The sequence below is a fragment of the Erithacus rubecula genome (genome assembly GCF_903797595.1).
Source record: "Erithacus rubecula genome assembly, contig: scaffold_788_arrow_ctg1, whole genome shotgun sequence".
In the NCBI taxonomy this organism is placed as follows: Eukaryota; Metazoa; Chordata; class Aves; order Passeriformes; family Muscicapidae; genus Erithacus; species Erithacus rubecula.
Window position 1 is genome coordinate 1 of NW_027635551.1, and position 22,574 is coordinate 22,574.

Sequence of the window (22,574 nt, forward strand, 5' to 3'; positions counted from 1 at the left end):
GCTGACTGGTTTATACTGGGATGAGGACACTCCCCCCATGGCCCTGGCTCTGCCCCAACTCCATTTCCTATCCCCTCCTCCCGTCACTTTTTGGTCACTTTTTGTGCCCCAGTCCCCTCCTTCCGTCACTTTTGGTCACTTTTTGTGCCCCAATCCCCTCCTTCCGTCACTTTAAAGTCAATTTTGTGCCCCAATCCCCTCCTCCCGTCACTTTTTGGTCACTTTTTGTGCCTCAGTCCCCTCCTTCCGTCACTTTTGGTCACTTTTTGTGCCCCGATCCCCTCCTCCCGTCACTTTTTGGTCACTTTTTGGTCACTTTTTGTGCCCCAATCCCCTCCTCCCATCACTTTTTGTGCCCCGATCCCCTTCTCCCGTCACTTTTGGTCACTTTTTGTGCCCCAGTCCCGAGGGGCGTCCTTGCCGAGGACACTTTCCTGACCCTGCGGGGACCGGAGGATCCCAGGAGGAGCCGCATTCCCCTGGAACGGGGAGCGCACCCCGAAGCTCCTGGCGCCTGCTGCTAATTAACTGTGGTTAATAAACCGAGCCCGGGGGATCCCTGGATCCAGCCTGGAAGGGTGGGAAAGCTCCGAATTCCTCCGGGACGCGGACTAGGAGAGCGGGGCCATGCCGGGGAATCCCGAGGAGGAAGCAGAGGAGGATCCGGGAGAGATCCAGATCCCAAAACCCGGCATGGAAAGGTGGGAAAGCTCTGGATCCTTCTGGGAGCCATCCCGGGAAATCCCTGAGCCCCTGGACAAGGGGCTGGCCGGAGTCTGGGGAAACCTCCCTGACCCCCTGGACAAAGGGACACTCGGGACTGGCCGGAGCTCGGGGAGTTCCTAAACTCCGCATCTCCTGCCCCTTCCCAGCTCTCCCAAAATCCCGAGGGTGCCCAAATCCCGAGCCCAACCCCGGTTTCCCGGCCAGGTCCCCCCCCGGTCCCCACCCTCGGCTCTGTTCGCTCCCAGCGCGTTCCTTGTCGCTCTGGGATTGGAAGGGGAGGAGAGCGGAGCCCCTCGGTCCTTTCACCCCCCTGGAATTTGGGAAACCCTGCGACATCGCCCTGTCCTTCCCAAGGCACAGCTGGGAGGGTCCGGCGCCACTCGGAGGGGCTGTGACAGTGACACAAAGGGTGCGACAGTCCCAGCGCTGTCACCCCCCAAGGACGCGAACCCCCCCAGCACAGGATCCCCTTTGTGTCTCCGCGACAGCAAACACGGAACCGGGGCGGATTTTAGGGATTGGTTTCGCTGTGATTCCCGGCAGCTCCGGTTGCCCCGGGAGAGCCCGGCCCTGCCTGGTTAAATATTAACCCGATATTAACCCAAAGCCTTGGTGCTTCCGCAGAAACACAGATTTATTTTTGTCCAAGCAGCTGGAGGAGGGGACGGGGTGAGGGTTGGGCTCTGGGACAGCGGAGACATAATTAAAGTTAATTAAAAAACAGCAACAATGGATTGGGAATTGAGCACATTCCACGATTCCAGCTAAAACATGGAGAGAGAGGTGGGAGCGGCCGGACAGGGACAGGGGGATCGCTGAGGTCACAGCCGGACCCTGCACAATCATTAACACGATTAATTAATCGCTTGGAGATGGATTTGGGGTCACACCAGGGATGAGAGCAGCTCTGAACCCATTTCACAGCACAGGGACAGGGACAGGGACAGGAACAGGGACAGGGACAGGGACAGGGACAGGGACAGGGACAGGGACAGGGACAGGGACAGGGACAGGAACAGGGAGGTCACTGGGATCCCAGCCGGACCCTGTACAATCATTAACACGATTAATTAACCACCAGGAACGCCTGGAGATGGATCTGGGGACACATCACGCAGCTCTGAACCCAGCACACGATCAGGGACAGGGACAGGGACATCACTGGGGTCACACCCGTACCCCGCACAATTAACACGGTTAATTAACCACCGCCCGGATTTGGGGACCCGCCGGGCTGCGGGCGGCTCCGAGGGCGTTTCCCAGCGCACGACAAGGGACAGGGCGGGGTGGCCGCGACACCGGCGACACTGGGGAGCGGCGCTCAGGGCGAGAGGCGCTCGTAGACCCAGTCCCCGTGTCCCCGGTGCGTGTCGGGCCCGAGCGGCGCCGCGCGGTCCCGCAGCCGCCGGAACACGATCCGGTCGTGCAGCCGGTTCGTTTGGCCCTGCCAGAACTCCAGCACCTCCGGCTCCACGATGTACGCGCCCCTGGAAGGGTCAGCCGCGGGTTCAGGGCGGAGTTTTGGGGTTTTTTTGGGGGGTTCAGCTCCCCGCTCTCACCAATAGTCCGGTCTGGGCACGGTCGTGTCCCGGTATTGCTCCTCCAGCTCCGCGTTCTTCTTCCTCAGGTACTGCGGGGTGGGGAGGGGAACGGAGGGTGAGAGGGGATTCCATCCCTGATCCCAAAGGGAACGGGAGAGAGAGCGGGAATTCCTAAAGGATTAATCCCAAAGGGAACGGGAGAGAGAGCGGGGATTCCTAAAGGATAATCCCAAAGGGGGCGGGAGAGTGAGCGGGAATTCCTAAAGGATTAATCCCAAAGGGAACGGGAGAGAGAGCGGGAATTCCTAAAGGATTAATCCCAAAGAGGGCGGGAGAGAGAGCGGGAATTCCTAAAGGATAATCCCAAAGGGAACGGGAGAGAGAGCGGGAATTCCTAAAGGATAATCCCAAAGAGGGCGGGAGAGAGAGCGGGAATTCCTAAAGGATAATCCCAAAGGGGGCGGGAGAGTGAGCGGGAATTCCTAAAGGATGATCCCAAAGGGGGCGGGAGAGAGAGCGGGGATTCCTAAAGGATTAATCCCAAAAGGAACAGGGGAGAGTGAACAGGGATTCCATCCCTGACCCCAAAGGGAGTGGGGACAGTGAGAGGAGGTTCCTAAAGGATTAATCCCAAAAGGAACAGGAGAGAGTGAACAGGGATTCCATCCCTGACCCCACAGAGAATGGGAACAGGGAGAATGAGTGGGAATTCCTAGAGGATGATCCCAAAGGGGACGGGGTGAGTGCTGATCCCAAAGGGAACAGGAGGGTGATCAGGGATTCCCAAAGGCTGATCCCAAAGGGAACGGGGTGAATGCTGATCCCAAAGGGGACAGGAGAGTGAGTGGGGATTCCCAAAGGCTGATCCCAAAGGGAACAGGAGGGTGATCAGGGATTCCCAAAGGCTGATCCCAAAGGGAGCAGGAGGATGATCAGGGATTTCCAAAGGCTGATCCCAAAGGGAGCAGGAGGGTGATCAGGGATTCCCAAAGGCTGATCCCAAAGGGAGCAGGAGGGTGATCAGGGATTCCCAAAGGCTGATCCCAAAGGGAGCAGGAGGGTGATCAGGGATTCCCAAAGGCTGATCCCAAAGGGAGCAGGAGTGTGACCGGGGTTTCCCGGCGCGGTCCCCGCTCACCTCCCGGTCCGGGATGACGGAGCTCTGCCTGCTGGCCAGAGCCCCGATCTGGCTGCCCTTGGGGCGGGAGTGGAAGTAGCGCTCGGACTCCTCCTCCGGCAGCCGCTTCACCGAGCCCTCGATCCGCACCTGGCCGGGGCAGCCACGGCTCCGCGGGGGCTCCCGAGCACGGAGCCGCCCCATTCCCCGACTTTCCCCACCCCAAAAACCGCAATCCCGAGCGCCCCCAGCCCCAAATTCCCACCCCGTTCCCAGGGACCCCTCCTCACCTGCCGGCAGAGCGGCTCCCAGTAGAAAACGAGGGAAGCGAAGGGATTGGAATCCTGGCGGGATGAGGAGGGAGCTGTCGGCACAACCGCGCTGCTCCCGCATCCAGGAATTCGGGATTCCGTGGGATTTGCCCCAAAATTCCACCCCCCAGCCCTCACCAGCTCTGGGAATCCGGGATTTATCGATCGGGATTGATCGGGATTTATCTATCGGGATTTATCTATTGGGATTTATCTATTGGGATTTGTCGGGATTTTCCCTCACCAGCTCCAGGAATCCGGGATTTATCGGGATTTATCAACTGGGATTTGTCGGGATTTATCAATCAGGATTTATCTATTGGGACTTATCTATCGGGATTTGTCGGGATTTATCTGTAGGGATTTATCAGGATTTATCAATCGGGATTTATCAATCAGGATTTATCTATCGGGATTTGTCGGGGTTTCCCCTCACCAGCTCCAGGAATCCGGGATTTATCGGGATTTATCTATCGGGATTTATCTGTAGGGATTTATCAGGATTTATCTATCAGGATTTATCGGGATTTATCTATCGGGATTTGTCGGGATTTATCGGGATTTATCTGTCGGGGTTTCCCCTCACCAGCTCCCTGCCCTTCCTGCTCTCGTAGTTGGTGAAGAAGCGGAACCCGTCCTGCCCGAAGCCCTTCAGCAGAACCATCCGGGCCGAGGGCTTCCCGTCCCTGCGGGGACAGAGCTGGGACAGAGCGCGGGGACCTGACACCCCCGGGCCACCACCGGGCCACCCCCTGCCACCCCCGGGCCACCCCTGGGTCACCCCTGCCACCCCTGGGTCACCCCCTGCCACCCCGGGCCACCCCCTGCCACCCCCGGTCACCCCCTGCCACCCCTGGGTCACCCCCGGTCACCCCCTGTCACCCCCTGCCACTCCCGGGTCACCCCCTGCCACCCCTGGGTCACCCCCTGCCACTCCCGGGTCACCCCCGGGTCACCCTCAGTGTCACCTCCATGTCACCCCCCGGGTAACACTCAAATCACCATCAAATCACCCCCATGTCAATTCCTGTGTCATCTCTGTGTCACCCCCAGTGTCACTCCCTGTGTCACCTTCAGTGTCACCCCTGTGCCATCCCCAAATCACCCCCGTGGCGTTGGGCTCACTGCGTCCCCCCAGTGTCACCCGGTGTCACCTGGTGCAGGTGGCCAGGCACATGGCATTGATCTCTCCGTGTCCCCCCGTGTCCCCCCCGGTGTCACCTGGTGCAGGTGGCCAGGCACATGGCATTGATCTCTCCGTGTCCCCCCCTGTCCCCCCGGTGTCCCCCCCGGTGTCACCTGGTGCAGGTGGCCAGGCACATGGCATTGATCTCTCCGTGTCCCCCCGTGTCCCCATGGTGTCCCCCCCGGTGTCACCTGGTGCAGGTGGCCAGGCACATGGCGTTGGGCTCGCCCACGGCCGGACACTCCAGCGCCTCCTGGAACCAGGCTCGGAACTGCTCCACGGGGTCAAGGGACACCAGGTGCCGCTCCTCGAAGGCCTGGGGACACGGGGGACACGGGGGGGACACGGGGGACACGGGGGGGACACGGGGGGGACACTGTCACGGGCAATTTGGGGACACTGTGGAGGTGGCCCCGCGCTTGAGGGCACAGCCAGCACGGGGGGTGCAGAAGGAGGGAGGGGGGTCCCAGGTCTTGGGGACATCCTGGGGGTGTCACCCTGGCTGGGAAGGGGACCCCAGATTTTGGGGACATCCTGGGGGTGTCACCCTGCTCCCCGAGCCTTGGGGACACGGCAGCGTGTGAGGCCACCCTGGCTGGGGGGTGACACCCTCGGGGAAGGGGGGGGTTCTCCGAGCCTTGGGGACATCCTGGGGGTTCCCCCGGTGCCAGCACCCCCGTGTCCCCCCGTGTCCCCCCGCCCACCTCGGTGTCCCCCCGGTAGCTCTTCCGCAGCCGCTCCAGCTCCATCGCGGCCCGGCGCAGCCCCCACCGTGCCGGGGGCGGGGCTGAGAGCGGACACGCCCCCTCCCATCAACCAATAGGGAGCGGCGCAGCGCGCGCGCCTTCGGCAGAGCTGAACCCTCATTGGAGGACGAGAAATGGGCGGGGCTAAAGGACCCGGAAGTAGAGTTGGGGTAGAAATGGAATTGGGGGGGCTCTTAAAGGGGCAGCGACATCGAGAGGGGGACACGGGGACACCTGAACTTGGGGACAGTGGGAATGGGACAGCTGGGCCTGGGGAGGTGGTGACAAGGGACAGGGCTGGGAGATGGTGGGGACACTGGGAGGGTGGGGATGGGACATTTGGGATATGACAAAGGACAGGGATTTGGGGACATTGGGAAAATGGGGATGGGACATTTGGGATGCTGTGACATGGGACAGGGATTTGGGGACATTGGGAAATGGGGATGGGACATTTGGGATGCTGTGACAAGGGACAGGGATTTGGGGATATTGGGGACAGGGAGGACATGATGGGATATTTGGGGTGCTGTGACAAGCACAGGGAAATGGCAGGACAGGGATTTGGGGACAGAGAAGAAGGGAATGGGACATTTGGGATGCCGTGACAAAGGAGAGAAATTTGGGGATATTGGGAAAATGGGAATGGGGTATTTGGGATGTCCTGACAAAGGAGAGAAATTTGGGGACATTGGGAAAATGGGGATGGGATATTTGGGGTATCCTAACAAATGACAGGAATTTGGGGACATTAGGAAAGTGGGGATGGGATATTTGGGATGCTGTGACATGGGACAGGGATTTGGGGACATTGGGAAAATGGGGATGGGATATTTGGGATGCTGTGACAAGGGACAGGGATTTGGGGACATTGGGAAAATGGGGATGGGATATTTGGGATGTCCTGACAAAGGAGAGAAATTTGGGGACATTGGGGACAGAAAATAGGGATGGGATATTTGGGATGTCCTGACAAAGGAGAGAATTTGGGGACAAACCCACACTCCTGACCCAGCAGCTCACAGCAACAGGGGGAGCACAACCAGCAGCAAATTTCCTGCAAAAAACCCTCAAATTTTGTCAATTTTAGCCATTCCCACCCACCAATCCCAGGAAAAAAAAAAGAGCCTGGATTTGCCTCTGGTGACTAAATTTATTTAGCAAGGAAAAGCTCCTGGCTGCCTCCAGGTACAGCTCAGAAAACTGGGAACAGATCCATCACATAATCCAGGGAAAACGCCCTCAGGTGGGCACAACAACTAAAAAATAAAGTGGATTTTTGTTTTAATTTAAAAGCTCCAAAGCAATATAATCTATGATACAATGTACACTGTACACAATGGGGAGTTCACACACGGGGGCAGGAAAAAAAATAAAAAAAAAGGGGTGAAATCTCAAAATTCCAAACAAAAAAAAAAAAAAAAAATAGGGAGAATGCCAACGTTGCTTGGAAATAAAAATTGGGAAGAATTGGATGTGAGAAAGGGGGGGAAAAATGAGTTTTGGGTGAGAAATCCAGGGGATTAAATAGATTAGAAAAGCACTCATGATCCACAGGGTTGGGATCTGGGAGAGGGGGGAGTGTAAGGCAACGATCTCCATAGAAAAAAAGGGATTTTTTTTTCCAAAGGGGGTTATATAGATATTTATAGCTATTTATAGACTTTAAATATAAAGTAGGAATGTGCTCTGGAGCCTCTCCCAGGCTCCTCTGCCCCATTTTTTTGGGGGGCTCTGAACCTGTAAAAGTGACCCCCCCCCTCCCCTCCCCCCGCTGGTTTTTGGGGTATGTCCCCAATGTCCCCTCCTGGGAGTGCTGGCCCGTGGATTTGGGGTTTGGGGGTTGCTTTGGGGTGGGAGGGAAGCTCTGGGTGTCTCTGTGCCCCCCCTGACCCTACAAGTTTTTGGTGACCAGGTGGGTTTTGTAGTGCTTGGTCAGGTGGTCGGAGCGCATGAAGCGTTTCTGGCACTGCGCGCACTCGAAGCGTTTGTCACCTGTGGGGACACCAGGGGACATCAGGGGCTGCCACCTCGGGGTGGGGGGGGACACCCACGCTGTCCCCAGACCCCCCTCACCCCATTGCCAGGGCATTTCCATCACCACAGACCCCAAAATCCCAGTGTCTTAAACCCCAAAATAATTTATGGTGGTCCAAGATCATCCCTGTGGTGTTTGGGGTGGTGACACCTCCAGGACATGTCCCCATAACCCCCCTCATCCCATTCCCAGCACAGGGACACTTCAGGGACACCCCAGACCCATTTAGGGTTTCTCCCCTGTTAACACCCCTTACCCTGGATCCCCCAGACCCATTTAAGGTTTCTCCCCTGGGAATGGGGACACCATGGGGACACTCCAGCCCCATTCAGCTATTCCCCCCCGTGAACACCCCTTACCCTGGACCCCCCAGACCCATTTAGGATTTCTCCTCTGGGAATCAGTGTTATCCTGGATCACCCCAGACCCATTTAGGATTTCCCCCCCGTGAACACCCCTTCCCCTGGATCACCCCAGCCCCATTCAGCTATTCCCCCCCCGTGAACACCCCTTACCCTGGATCCCCCAGCCCCATTCAGCTATTCCCCCCCTGTGAGCACCCCTTCCCCTGGATCCCCCAGCCCCATTTAACTATTCCCCCCTGTGAACACCCCTTACCCTGGATCCCCCAGCCCCATTCAGCTATTCCCCCCCATGAACACCCCTTCCCCAGGATCCCCCAGCCCCATTCAGATGTTCCTCCCTGTGAGCACCCCTTCCCCTGGATCCCCCAGCCCCATTCAGCTATTCCCCCCTGTGAACACCCCTTCCCCTGGATCCCCCAGCCCCATTCAGCTATTCCCCCCCATGAACACCCCTTCCCCTGGATCCCCCAGCCCCATTCAGCTATTCCCCCCTGTGAACACCCCTTCCCCTGGATCCCCCAGCCCCATTCAGCTATTCCCCCCCATGAACACCCCTTACCCTGGATCCCCCAGCTCCATTTAAGGTTTCTCCCCTGGGAATGAGGACACCATGGGGACACTCCAGCCCCATTCAGCTATTCCCCCCTGTTAACACCCCTTCCCCTGGATCCCCCAGCCCCATTCAGCTATTCCCCCCCATGAACACCCCTTACCCTGGATCCCCCAGCCCCATTCAGCTATTCCCCCCCGTGAGCACCCCTTCCCCTGGATCCCCCAGCCCCATTCAGCTATTCCCCCCTGTGAACACCCCTTCCCCAGGATCCCCCAGCCCCACTCCCCGCAGCTCTGCCCGTACCCGTGTGCGTGCGCGCGTGCCGCTGCAGCTCGTCGGAGCGCGTGAAGCGCTTGCCGCAGAACACCCAGTTGCAGACGAAGGGGCGCTCGCCCGTGTGCAGCCGCACGTGCGCCCGCAGCAGCGACGTCTTGCGGAAGGTGCGGCCGCACTCCGGGATGTGGCAGATGTGCTTCTTCTTGCCTGGGTCGCCTGGTCTGAGGGGGGAAAGGGGTTAGTGTGGGAGGGGAGAGAGGGGGTGAGGGTGAAAAGCAGGGGAGGATAGAGGAGGGTGAGGGGTTAAACTCAGGAGAGGATCCCGAGGGATGAGGGGTCAGCCTGGGACAGCATCCAGAGGGATGAGGGGTCAGACTGAAAGAGGATACAGGGGCATGAAAGGTCAGCATGGGAGAGGATACAGGGGGATGAGGGTGAAAACCAGGAGAGGATACAGGGGGATGAAGGTGAAAACCAGGAGAGGATCCAGAGGGATCAGGGGTCAGACTAAGAGAGGATACAGGGGGACAAGGGGAAGCTCCAGGGGGACAAGGGACAGCTCCAGGGGGATGGGGGGCAGCTCCAGGGGGATGGGGGCAGCTCCAGGGGGATGGGGGCAGCTCCAGGGGGACAAGGGGCGGCTCCAGGGGGACAGGGGCAGCTCCAGGGGGACAAGGGGTGACTCCCATCACCATCAGCCCTTCCCCTGCTGCACTCACCTCTTGTCACCGTCCTTGCAGTTGGGGCAGGTGCAGGCCATCCTCCTCCTCTTCTCCCCGGGCTGGATGTCCCCGGCCAGCGCCTGCTCCATCTGCAGCTGGATCTGGGTGGGGCTCAGCCCGCTGATGGTCACGTTGTTGCCAGACACGTTCTGCACCGTCAGCTGCTGCTGGCCTGGGGAGGGAGGGTGGAAAAGGGGCAGTCAGGATCCATCCACGCCCCTCTGGAGCAGGGAATATCCCAAATTTATCCCTCCCCAGCCCTGCATGCAGCACAGCCCCCGCTGCTCCACGGTAAGTCCCTTTTTTCTGAATATACTGTGCGGTTTTTCAAAGTTTTCAAAAAAGTTGGTTTTGGTTTTTTTGTTGGTTTTTTTTTTTTTTCGACCCTTTTTAGCGGGGCGGGGTAAAAAACAGATGATCTCGAAAGTGGAAACAAAAAAGAAACTTTGAAAAAACGTGCAATATATTGAGCAAAAAAACGGGACTTACCCCGCAGCTCCAGGCTCGGGCGTCCCTGGCAGCCGTGACAGGGGCTGGAAAGAAGAAGATGGGGTCAGCATCAGCAAGCAGGGTTGGGATTGGGATTTTGGGATTGGGATTAGGATTGGGATGGCTGCTCCCAGGGCAGCAGGAGGAGGAGGAGGAGGAGGAGGAGGAGGAGGAGAACAAGAAGGGTTTGGCAGCAGAGGCAGCAGGGAGGGAAAGCAGAGCCAGCGCCAAGCCAGGGGTGGGAGGAGGGGGGAATGTCACCACACCCGTGGGTGCTCACATTAATTAGAGCTCTAATTAAATCCCTCATCTCTCCAAAAAAAAAAGCCAAAAAAAAAGTCAATCCTGGGAGAAATTATTTGTGCTGATGCCTTAAAGGAGAAGCAGAGTTCAAGTTGGGTTTTTTTTGTCAGGAAAAACCCATGGAAGGCTCAGGACTCCCCAGAGGCACAGCTGCCACCCTTGGGAAGGGTTTGTGTCCCCTGGAACGGGGATAATGTGACATTCCTGGGATCAGCAGCAGTGTCTGGGGTTTGGGGAGATCCCTGAGTGAGGGGTCACTGCCTGGAGTGGTGATCCATGGAGCTGGGGGGGGTTGGGAACTTGGGAGAGTTCCTTGTTCCCAGGGGATGGAGGAGAGTTTCCAAATCTGGGATGGGATGTGGAATGGGATCCATGATGGGATCTGGAATGGGATCCATGATGGGATCTGGAATGGGATCCATGATGGGATGTGGAATGGGATGTGGAATGGGATCCATGATGGGATGTGGAATGGGATCCATGATGGGATCTGGAATGGGATCTGGAATGGGATCCATGATGGGATCTGGAATGGGATCCATGATGGGATGTGGAATGGGATGTGGAATGGGATCCATGATGGGATGTGGAATGGGATGTGGAATGGGATCCATGATGGGATCTGGAATGGCATCCACGATGGGATATGGAATGGGATCTATGATGTTCCAGCTCTGGAATGGGATCTGGAATGGGATCCATGATGTTCCAGCCCAGGATGGGATGTGGAATGGGATCCATGATGGGATCTGGAATGGGATCCATGATGGGATCTGGAATGGGATCCATGATGTTCCAGCCCAGGATGGGATGTGGAATGGGATCCATGATGGGATGTGGAATGGGATCCATGATGGGATCTGGGATGGGATCCAAGATGTTCCAGCTCTGGGATGGGATCTGGAATGGGATCCATGATGTTCCAGCTCTGGAATGGGATCTGGAATGGGATCCATGATGGGATCTGGAATGGGATCCATGATGTTCCAGCCCTATATGGGATCTGGAATGGGATCCATGATGTTCCAGCTCTGGGATGAGGATCTGGAATGGGATCCATGATGTTCCAGCCCTGGATGGGATCTGGAATTGGATCCAGGGGAGATGTTCCAACCCTGGATGGGATCTGGAATGGGATCCATGATGTTCCAGCCCTGGATGGGATCTGGAATGGGATCCATGATGTTCCAGCCCTAGGATGGGATCTGGAATGGGATCCATGATGTTCCAGCCCTGGATGGGATCTGGAATGGGATCCAGGGTGGCTGCAGGAAGGACACAACCCTGTCCCTGTGCCTGGCTGGATCCTTGTCCTCTGGCAAAAAGGATTTGGGGACAGAGCTGAGGAGGGGCCAGAGCTGGGCTGGGCTCCCAGGAAACCTCTGGTGCTTCCTGCAGTTTATCCACAGCTCTCCAGGATGTGCCTGGGACATTCTGGGAAACTCTCCTGGCTTGATACAGCAACTACAGAGGGTGCTGACACTGCAGAAACCCTCAGGATCTGATCCTGGGACATCCCATCCTCAGGAAGCTCATGGAGCTGCCCACTGTCCCTGTCACCCTCAGGAGCATGAGGGATCTGATCTGATTTAATCTGATCTGAATTATTAATCTGATCTGATCCAGGGACATCCCTAAGGATCACAAGGGATCTGATCTGAATTATTATTCTGACCTGAATTATTAATCTGATCTGATCCTGGGACATCCCTCAGGAGCACGAAGGATTTGATCTGAATTATTCTGATCTGATCCAGGCACATCCCTAAGGGCCACAAGGGCTCTGATCTGAATTATCAATCTGATCTGAATTAATCTGACCTAATCCAGGCACATCCCTCAGGAGCACAAGGGATCAGATCTGAATTATCAATCTGATCTGAATTAATATGACCTGATCCAGGCACATCCCTCAGGAGTGTAAGTGATCTGAATTATCAATCTGATCTGAATTATCAATCTGACCTAATCCAGGCACATCCCTCAGGACCACATGGGATCTGATCTGAATTATCAATCTGATCTGAATTGTCAATCTGATCTGAATTATGAATCTGACCTAATCCAGGCACATCCCTCAGGAGAACAAGGGATCTGATCTGAATTATCAATCTGATCTGAATTATCAATCTGATCTGAATTAATATGACCTGATCCAGGCACATCCCTCAGGAGTGTAAGTGATCTGAATTATCAATCTGATCTGAATTATCAATCTGACCTGAATTAATCTGACCTAATCCAGGCACATCCCTCAACACCACAACAAACCCCACCCAAATCACCCACCTGACTTACAAACCTCCCACCCTCCCCAGCTCCCTCCCAGCTCCACCAGGGGTCCCATTTCAGCACACCCCACCCTCGGGAACCCCCCGGAGCCGCCCACCCCCTCGGGCCACCACCCACCTCCGCTGTTGGTGATGGTGACGGGCACTCCCTGCACCTGCACGCCGTTGATGTTGATGGTCTGCACGGCCTGTGCAGCTGCTGCCAGCTGTGCCGCGTTCAGGCTCAGCATCCCCCCGGCCGGGGCGATTTTGGGCAGCGGCCGCTCCTTGCGAGGGGCGGGTTTGCGGGCGGGGCCGGGGCTGCGCGACGCGGGGCTGCCACACGATGTCGCCGAGGATGGTGGCACGGGAAGGGAGGAGGTTTCCTGCAGCAGCACGGTCTGCAGCTCGCCAGAGGGGCTCTTGAAGTAAATCTGGAAAAAAAAAAGGGGGATTTGGGAGGGGAGGGGTGAGATCCGCCCACGCAGCTCGGGAGTGGTTTGGGTAGAAAGGGATTTGTTTCAATTTCCAGGGATGGGGCAGTCATAGTTTGTGTAGGAAATGATTCCCACTGGGAATTCAAGCTGGAGATTTGTGGATTTCCTGGGAAAAGGAGAAAGTTCCAACCCCTCTCCCACCTCCCCTTGTTTCCCAGGAGCTTCCCAGCAAGTTCATCCCAACCCCAGTGTGGAACTGGGGAGGATTCAGCTCCTCCAGATCTTCTAAAAGGATCCTCAGCTGCCTGGATCTGGACATTTGAAGGTTTTGGGATGATCCCTGGGGGCTGTACCTGTGTGGGGGTGGGCTCAGCTGCCTGGATCTGGACATTTGGAAGTTGTGGGATGATTCCTGGGGGGCTGTACCTGCGTGGGGGTGGGCTCAGCTGCCTGGATCTGGACATTTGAAGGTTTTGGGATGATCCCTGGGGGGCTGTACCTGCGTGGGGGTGGGCTCAGCTGCCTGGATCTGGAAGTTCTGGGATGATTTCTGCGGCACCGTGGGCAGCGTGGCCGACGCCGCCTGCACCACGCGCAGCGCCTGCTGCGGGATCTGCACCACCTGCGACTCCTGCTTGGGCTGCACCACCTGCACCTGCTGCACCACTGCTGGCTGCCCTGAGGCAGGGCTCTGCACGATCAGCAGGTTGTTCCCAGCTTGGATGATGTTCTCTGCCGTGGTTTCGATCAGCACCGTCTCCACCTGCTCCGCCACTGCCACCGCAGCCGGCTGCCCGGGGGATGTGGCCTTTTTCCGAGGTTTTTTCCCCAGTTTTGAGGGGCTGTCCGTGCCCAGCTGGCTCTGCCCGCTCCCCTCAGGGCTCACCAGGTTGTTGACAGGCAGGGTTAAGGTGACATTGCCACCCCCTGGCAGTTTGACCACGCCGCCGGTCGGCGGCGCCGCTTTCTGCGCCGGCGCCGGTTTGATGGGCACGGGTTTGTGCGAGGATGAGGAGGAGGAGGATGGAGTGAGGATGGCCTGGCTGGTGCCTGGGATGATCTGGATCTGGTTGGGCTGCACCTGGATGGTCTGAGCCGTGCCAGGCTGCAGCTGTGGCACCGCCTGGTACTGGATGTTGGAGGAGGAAGACGACGACGACGACGAAGACGAGGAGCGCGAACCTTTGCTGAGCACGGCCGGGTTCTGGATGGCAAAAACCAGCTGCCCCCCGGGGTAGGAGGTGCCAACCTGGGAACCCTGGATCTGGAAGAGGTTCCCCTTGGAGGACAGGATGCCAATGCTGCTCTTGGCCGAGCCCAGGGGCAGCGGGGCGGGTTTGATGGGCACCAGTTTGCGAGGGGTGGGCTGCGGGGGGGCCGGCGGCGTCACGGCGGCTTCCACGGCGGGGGGACCGATCTTGCTACATGTGGCTGCCAGCAGGGCCAGGGGAGAGGGCTGGGAGTCCTGGGGAGAGAGGGCAGCATGCCAGAACTCCATCCCTGGAACATCTGGAACATCTGGAATATCTCCCCTGGATCCCATCCTGGGGCTGGAAAAACCTCGCCTGGATCCCAGGCTAGATCTGCAAACCAGGGCTGGAACATCTTCCCTGGATCCCCTTCCAGATCCCATCCCTGGGCTGGAACATCTCCCCTGTTCCCAGTCTAGATCCCCAGTTTGGGGCTGGAACATCTCCCCTGGATCCCAGTCTAGATCCCCAGTTTGGGGCTGGAACATTTCCCCTGGATCCCATTCTAGATCCCCAGTTTGGGGCTGGAACATTTCCCCTGGATCCCAGTCTAGATCCCCAGTTTGGGGCTGGAACATTTCCCCTGGATCCCATTCTAGATCCCCAGTTTGGGGCTGGAACATCTCCCCTGGATCCAATTCTAGATCCCCAGTTTGGGGCTGGAACATCTCCCCTGGATCCCAGTCTAGATCCCCAGTTTGGGGCTGGAACATCTCCCCTGGATCCATGGCACAAAGGGTCCAAATCTCTCCAATTCCACCCCAAAATCTTCCCACTTCCACTCTGAAATCTTCTTTTTTCCAGCCCCAAAATCTTCCCATCCCCAGCCCAAAATCTCCCAATTCCCAGCCCACACCATCTCCCTGCTGTGTGTTTTTCCAACTTTGGGAATGAAAAGGAATTCAGGGAAAGATTCCTGGTTTAGGACAGTTTCTTTTTAAAGTTTTTCCTTACACACCCCCAGGTGACTCCACCACTTTTCTGGGCATCCCTAAAATTCCTAATTTTTCTGTGAAGAAATTCTTCCTGATTCCTCCACCACAGCCCAAAACAATTCCTCATTTTTCTGTGAAGAAATTCTTCCTGATTCCTCCACCACAACCCAAAACAATTCCTAATTTATATTTTTTTGGGGGGGGAAGGAATCCCTCCCCCCCAGCTTTTACCAGCAGTGCCATCACCTCCCAAATCCCATCCTCATGTGCTTAAAAACCATCCTAAATCTCTGAATCACCTGAAAACTTCCCAGGATTTTCTCTCCAACCCTGGGAATAGGAACAACACCAGGATCAGGATTGGGAATGAGCCCACCCTGAGTGATTCCAAGAGCTCTGTCCTGTTCTCCTGTCACCTCCTACATCCCAAAATTTCCCCCCTGGACTCACCTGGGTGGCAGAGGTGGCTGCAGGCTGCAGGTATTCACTGGGGCTGACAGCAGCAGTGGCAGCCATGCTGTCCCTCCAGCTGTGGGGACACAGCAGGATTTAAGATTATTTAGGATTATTTAGGATTATTTAGGATTTCTCCACCCCTAAAATTATCCCACCTCACCCAGGGCTATGGGATTGTCCTTCACCATGGGTTGGGGGGTGGGATTCCAGTGAGTATTCCTGGATTTTTCAGGTGGTTTTTTGTGGAATTCTGCACTGGATTTGTTGGAGGAGCAGCTTCCCAAAAGTGACAGGGCTCAGTTTTAAGGCAGGGGTGCACAGTGAAGTGAAATATTCCCAGTTTCACCCCAAAATCTTCCTGTTTCCACCCCAAAATCTTCATGTTTCCACCCCAAAATCTTCTTGCTTGCACCCTGAAATTTTCCCATTTCCAGCTTGAAATATTCCCATTTCTAGCCTGAAATATTCCCATTTCCAGCCTGAAATGTTCCCATTTCCAGCCCTAAATCTTCCCATTTCCAGCCCAAAATCTTCCCATTCCCAGTCCCAAAATCTTCTTTTTTCCACCCCCAAATATTGTTTCCAGCCCAAAATCTTCCCAGTTCCACCCCAAAATCCTCCTGTTTCCATTCTGAAATCTTCCCATCCCAAAATCTTCATGTTTCCAACCCTAAATCTCCCCATTCCCATCCTGAAATCTTCCTATTCCCATCCCAAAATCTTGTTTCCACCCCAAAATCTTCCCATTTCCAGCTTGAAATCTTCCAATTCCCAGCCCTAAATCTTCATGTTCCCAACCCAAAATCTTCCCATTCCCATCCCAAATCTTCTTGTTTTCACCCTGAAATCTTCCCATTCCCATCCCAAAATCTTCTTTTTTCCACCCTGAAATCTTCCCATTCCCATCCCAAAATCTTCTTGTTTTCACCCTGAAATCTTCTTTTTTTTTTATGCCCCAAATCTTCCCATTCCCATCCTGAAATCTTCCCCTTTCCAACATGAAATTTTCCCATTCCCAACCCTAAATCTTCATATTTCCAACCCATTTTTTCCTGGAGAAATCCCATCAGGAAATTTGGGAACTGCCCCAAATCCCATCAGGGAATGAATCCCATGAGGGAAATTTGGAAATAATCCCAAATCCCACCAGGGAAATTTGGGAATAATCCCAAATCTCATGAAGGAAATTTGGGAACTGCCCCAAATCCCCTCAGGGAAATAAATCCCCCCAAAGCCCAAATTCCCCCAAACCCTTCTGAGGGAACCGACCCCAATCCTTCTCCAAACCCCACAAAATTCCTGCCCCCAAATCCCAAAAAATCCCCAAACTCGGAGCCCCTCAGAGCCGCTCGGAACCCTTCGGAATCGCTCGGAGCCCTTCGGAGCCCCTCGGAACCGCTCGGACCCCTCGGAACGGCTCGGAGCCCCCTCGGAGCCCTTCGGAACCGCTCGGACCCCTCGGAGCCCCTCGGAACCGCTCGGAGCCCTTCGGAACCGTTCGGAGCCCCTCGGAACCGTTCGGAGCCCCCTCGGAACCGCTCGGAGCCCCTCGGAGCCCCCTCGGAACCGCTCGGACCCCTCGGAGCCCCCTCAGAGCCGCTCGGAGCCCCCTCACAGCCCCTCACAGCCCCGGCCCCACATCCCCGTTCCCCCCGGGGGAGGCGGGTCCCAAAGGCCGGGCCCGCCCCTGACCGGGCCCCGCTGCCGGAAGCGCCGCCCGCCTGCCGGGCGCTGTGGGAGGGCGGCTGGAAGAGGCCGCAGGTCGCTCCCCGCCCCGGTGGCCCCGCAGCGGCCGCGCCCCGAGCTCCGCTCCCCCCCGCACTGACCGGCCGGGGGCGGCGGCGGCTCCGACCCGCTCACGGCGCCATCTTCCTCCGCTGGGCACCGCCCTGCTGCGCCCGCCCCCTGAAGGGGTTTGGGCCAATGGGCGCTCCGTTTTTCAGCGCTCTGACCAATGGGGGGTGAGGTTGTGGAGAGGTGGCCAATCAGCGGAGGGGTAGGTGTTGATTGACAACTGCGCTGAGCAGTAAAAATCGTGATGGAGGGGCGGCTCCGCCAATGGGCGCGGAGCTGCTGAGTGACGGACGGCAGAGAAAAGCCAATAAAAGGGCAGATCTTTGATTGACAGCTCAGGCAGCCAATGGGCGAAAGCCCAGCCAATGCCCATCCGCTGTTTGATTGACAGGCTTTCAAGGGGGCGGAACCCGCCCGCACAAAACGCGGCTTTTGATTGGTCACAACATTTTGATTGATAGATTAATCAAGCAATGGACGGCGCAAGGCGGACGAGCTGGGCTTGTGATTGGCGGAGCGGAGTCTGGGAGGTTGAATCTGGATGACGTCAGCGGGGTCCCCCGGGCGGGTGGGGATCCCGGGGATCCCCCGCGCCCCTCACCCATCACGGGTGCGCCCCCCGTGGTCCGTGAGGAGGATTTGGGGGGTCCCGGGAGCGATGGCGCTCCTGGGGGACCCCAACCTGGACACAGCGGGGTTTGGGGTGTCCCGTCCCCCGGCAGAACTTGGGGTGCCGCATCTCCTCTGAGGGGGTCCCCAGCCCCCAGCAGAGGTTTGGGGGTTCAGGGTGCTTGGGAGAATTTTGGGGTGTTCAAGGCACCAGAAGGAATGGGGATCCCCATTCCCTTTGCAGAAATTCGGGGTTCAGTGTGCTCACAGGTTTTGGGGGGTTCAGGATGCTCGGAGGTTTTTGGGGGTTCAGGATCCTCGGAGATTTTTGGGGATTCAGGATCCTCGGAGATTTTGGGGGGTTCAGGATCCTCGGAGGTTTTTGGGGGTTCAGGGTGCTCAGAAGGTTTTGGGGGTTCAGGATGCTCGGAGGTTTTTGGGGGTTCAGGATCCTCGGAGATTTTTGGGGATTCAGGATCCTCGGAGATTTTTGGGGGTTCAGGATCCTCGGAGGTTTTTGGGGGTTCAGGGTGCTCAGAGAGTTTTGGGGGTTCAGGATGCTCGGAGATTTTTGGGGTACTCAATGCGCTAGAAACACCGGGGGTCCCCAACCCCTTTAACAGATTTTAGGGCATTCAAACCCGATGGGGATCGCCAACTCCTCACCGAGCGGGGGATGCTCAGGGGGGTCCCCATCCTCATTTTGGGGTGTCGCGCACTCCTCGCGGCGGTGCCAGCGCTGCCAGCCCGGGGGTGCCCAGCTGCCTCCAGCCCCCACGGGCCCAGCAGCTCCCACTGGAGCCAAATAATTGCTCGGTGCTTTGTTGTGCCGTGTCTGTGGCCGCGGGGCCTCCATTTGTGGGAACCTGCTGCGGCGAGAGCCTCCCTCCCTTTAATTACCGCCCTCCCCGCGCTCCGCTTACTCACCCGCCTGGCACCGGCGCCCCGACACCCCAAAAAACCACGCGGGGGTCCCGCCGGCCCATCTGGAGTCCCCCCTGAGCCACCCCGGTGTCCCCATGGCGCCCGAGGGAGCGGCAGGTGGGAGGGGGTGGGTGGGGTTGGGGACACTCGGGGACATCCCCGGGGACAGCGCGGCTGCGGCCACGCTCGTAAAAGATGCGGGAAGCAGCGCGGACGCGGGTGTTGGGGACACGGGGACACGGGGACAGACACGTGCGGGACGTGGCCGCCACTCGGGGACACCTGGGCTGGACCTGGGTTTTGTCCCTGCGGTACCGGGCGGGACCCGGGAACTGCCGGGGGACACGCAAATGGCATTGGAGGGGACCTGCGACATCAGCCCGAGCTGGCGGGGACATCCCAAATGGCATTGTCACCCACGGAGGGGACCTGCGACATCAACCCGGGCTGGCAGTGACATCCCAAATGGCATTGTCACCCACGGAGGGGACCTGCGACATCAACCCGGGCTGGCAGTGACATCCCAAATGGCATTGGAGGGGACCTGCGACATCAGCCAGGTTGGCAGGGGACACACAAATGGCATTGTCACCTCCCAGGTGCGGACCCCGGGGAGGGAGGGAGGGGACAGGGTCGCCCCCCGGGTGGCTCTGGGGACGCTCCGCTGTCGCCGGTCCCGCCCCGGCTGCGGGGACAAGTCGCCGCCTGTGGCTCCGTGCCTCAGTTTCCCCAGGCGGGAGTGACGCGATCCGTGTCACCGTGCCGGGGAAAGCGACATCGCCACCGTCCTGGAGGTGACACTGATGAGCAGTGAGAGGGGACAGCGCTGGCTGGCGCGGCGTGGCTGGGATGGGGGACAGAGGGACACGGGGACAGAGGGACACGGGGACACAGGGACAGTGCAGCAGTGACACGGAGCGAGGACACGCCACGGCTGCGGTCCCGCTGTCCCTGTCCCCAAGCCCTGTCCCCGCCCCGTGCCCACGCTCGGTTCCGGGGACCGCAGCTCCTCCCGCGCCCGCTCCCGTCCCCGGTCCCTCCCCGTGTCCTTTGTCCCCATTGCGGCCATGTCCCATTCCTGAGGCACCCGTGTCCCTGTCACCAATGCCACTGTGTGTCCCTGTCCCCAATGCCATCGAGTGTCCCTGTCCCCCGGTGCAGCGCAGTGTCCCATCACTGCGTGTCCTTGTCCCCAGCGCCTCCACATGTCCCAGTTCCCTCCGAATCTCCGTGTCCCCATTCCCGCTGTCACCCACTGTCCCATCCTGGGGCAATGTCCCTGTCCCCAGTGTCCCTGTCGCCCCTGTCCCAGCCCTGGTGCAGTGTCCCTGTCCCCAAAGCATCCACATGTCCCAATTCCCATCCACGTGTCCCATCCCCACCACATCCGTGTGTCCCGTTCCCGGTGCAGCCATGTCCCCATGTCCTCAGCATGGCCCGGTGTCCCTGTCCCTGTCCTTGTGTCCCTGTGTCCCTGTGTCCCTGTGTCCCTGTGTCCCTGTGTCCCTGTCCCCGTGTCCCCGTCCCTGTGTCGCTGTGTCCCTGTCCCCTGTCCATATTCCGGTGTCCCTATCCCTGTCCCCATCCCCGTGTTCCCATCCCCGTGTCCCCATCCCCGTGTCCCCATCCCTGTCCCCATCCCCGTGTCCCTGTGTCCCCATCCCCATGTCCCCATCCCTGTCCCCATCTCCGTGTCCCTGTGTCCCCATCCCCGTGTCCCTGTCCCGTCCCCGTGTCCCTGTGTCCCCATCCCCGTGTCCCTGTGTCCCCATCCCCGCGTCCCTGTCCCCATCCCTGTGTCCCCATCCCCGTGTCCCCGTGTCCCTGTCCCCATCCCCGTGTCCCCATCCCCATCCCTGTGTCCCCATCCCCGTGTCCCCGTGTCCCCGTGTCCTCGTGTCCCCATCCCCATCCCCGTGTCCCCGTGTCCCCGTGTCCCCGTGTCCCCGTGTCCCCGTGTCCCCGTGTCCCTGTCCCCATCCCGTCCCCGCTGTGTCCCCTCTCCCCGCGCCGTTCTGCCGCTCCCCCCCCGTGCCGGGCAGGTTTCCCCAGGCCGTGACTGACAGCCGGGCCGGTTGGGCGCAGATACGGCAGCGAGATTAGCACGAGACTAATTAAAACTCAAATTAAAAATCGCATTTAACCCTCCACCGAGCCGCCAGCTCCGTAGCCGCGTCGCAGAGGTCGAGTCCCGACAGTAATTCCTGCTCCCGCTGAGGAAACGCTGCCTCCGGGCACGTCGTGACCCGGCGCACGCTGCGGGCAGGGGAATCCCGTCGCGATAATCGCGATAGAGATCTCTGCCAGGCTGGCAGCGCGCCCTGGCCTGGCGGAGCAGGTGGGCAGCGCTGTGCCAGCTCGGTCCTTGTCCCCGTGGGGGCGCAGAGGGAGGACAGGGAGGGGGTTGTGTCCTGGATTGGGACACTCCTGTGGGGACAGTGACACTCCCGTGGGGACAGTGACACCTCCGTGGGGCTGTGACACCCTCATGGGGACTGTGATACCCCCGACTGTGGCTGTGACATCCCCGTGGGGACAGTGACACCCCCGTGGGGACTGTGACACCCCCGTGGGGCTGTGACACTCCCGTGGGGACAGTGACACTCCCGTGGGGACCGTGACATCCTCGTGGGGGCTGTGACACCACCGTGGGGACCGTGACACTCCGTGGGGACTGTGACATCCCCGTGGGGACAGTGACACCTCCGTGGGAACCGTGACACCCCCGTGGGCACTGTGACACCCCAGTGGGGGCTGTGACACCCCCGTGGGGCTGTGACACTCCCGTGGGGACAGTGACACTCCCGTGGGGGCTGCGACACCCTCGTGGGGGCTGTGACACCCTCGTGGGGGCTGTGACCACCTCGTGGGGACTGTGACACCCCCGTGGTGACCGCGACCACCTCTGTGGGGATTGTGACACCCCCACTGTGGCTCTGACACCCCCGTAGGGACTCTGACACCCCCGTGATGGCTGTGACACCCCCGTGGGGACTGTGACACCCCAGTGGGGGCTGTGACACCCCCACGGGGACTACGACCACCCGGTGCCACCACCCCTTCCTCACCTGGCACCGTCCCCACCGCGCTGCCACCTCCATCAGTCTCGGGGTCCCCCCCAGGCTCAGCAGCTTCACCGTCACCCCAGCGTCACCCCCCCGGGGCCGTCTGGGCGTGGGGCCCCCCAAAAGCCGCGGGGAGGATCCGGCGAGCTCCGTCTGTCCCCGTCTGGGGCCCCGGGGTGTCCCCTCGGGATGGGGCGACCCAGACGGCGCAACCCCGCGGCAGAGCCACCCCCGGGGACCCCCCCGGGCACCCCGAGTGCGGGACCGGCACCCAGGGACGTGCTCGGGGACAGGGATGAGCTCGGGGACACGGTGTGACACCGCCGTGCACAGGGACACGCTCCTGTCCCACTCCCCTCAATGATTTGATTTTATATTTTATTTTATTTTAATTTTTTTATGGCCCAGGAGGAAATTTTTCCCTTTCCGGAGCGTTTAAAGCGCTCAGCCCCAAGGCTGGG

General features: G+C 58.7%; 2 protein-coding genes across 2 annotated transcripts; both read right to left on the bottom strand.

Moving 5' to 3' along the window:
- Positions 1 to 1,335: 1,335 nt before the first annotated feature.
- PNPO (pyridoxamine 5'-phosphate oxidase) lies at positions 1,336 to 5,710 on the bottom strand. Its single transcript, XM_079333089.1, has 7 exons — positions 5,586 to 5,710; positions 5,073 to 5,197; positions 4,282 to 4,381; positions 3,675 to 3,728; positions 3,406 to 3,534; positions 2,286 to 2,356; positions 1,336 to 2,213 (listed from the first exon to the last, which is right to left on the bottom strand). Exons 1-7 carry the CDS (start codon positions 5,628 to 5,630, stop codon positions 2,048 to 2,050), a joined length of 690 nt encoding a protein of 229 aa, XP_079189215.1. The 5' UTR covers positions 5,631 to 5,710; the 3' UTR covers positions 1,336 to 2,047.
- Positions 5,711 to 6,760: 1,050 nt separating this feature from the next.
- SP2 (Sp2 transcription factor) lies at positions 6,761 to 17,621 on the bottom strand. The gene is made up of 7 exons (XM_079333090.1): positions 17,548 to 17,621; positions 15,716 to 15,794; positions 13,580 to 14,545; positions 12,783 to 13,077; positions 9,579 to 9,753; positions 8,887 to 9,080; positions 6,761 to 7,622 (listed from the first exon to the last, which is right to left on the bottom strand). The coding sequence occupies exons 2-7, from the start codon at positions 15,779 to 15,781 to the stop codon at positions 7,522 to 7,524; spliced, it is 1,797 nt and encodes a 598-aa protein (XP_079189216.1). The 5' UTR covers positions 15,782 to 15,794; positions 17,548 to 17,621; the 3' UTR covers positions 6,761 to 7,521.
- Positions 17,622 to 22,574: the final 4,953 nt, after the last annotated feature.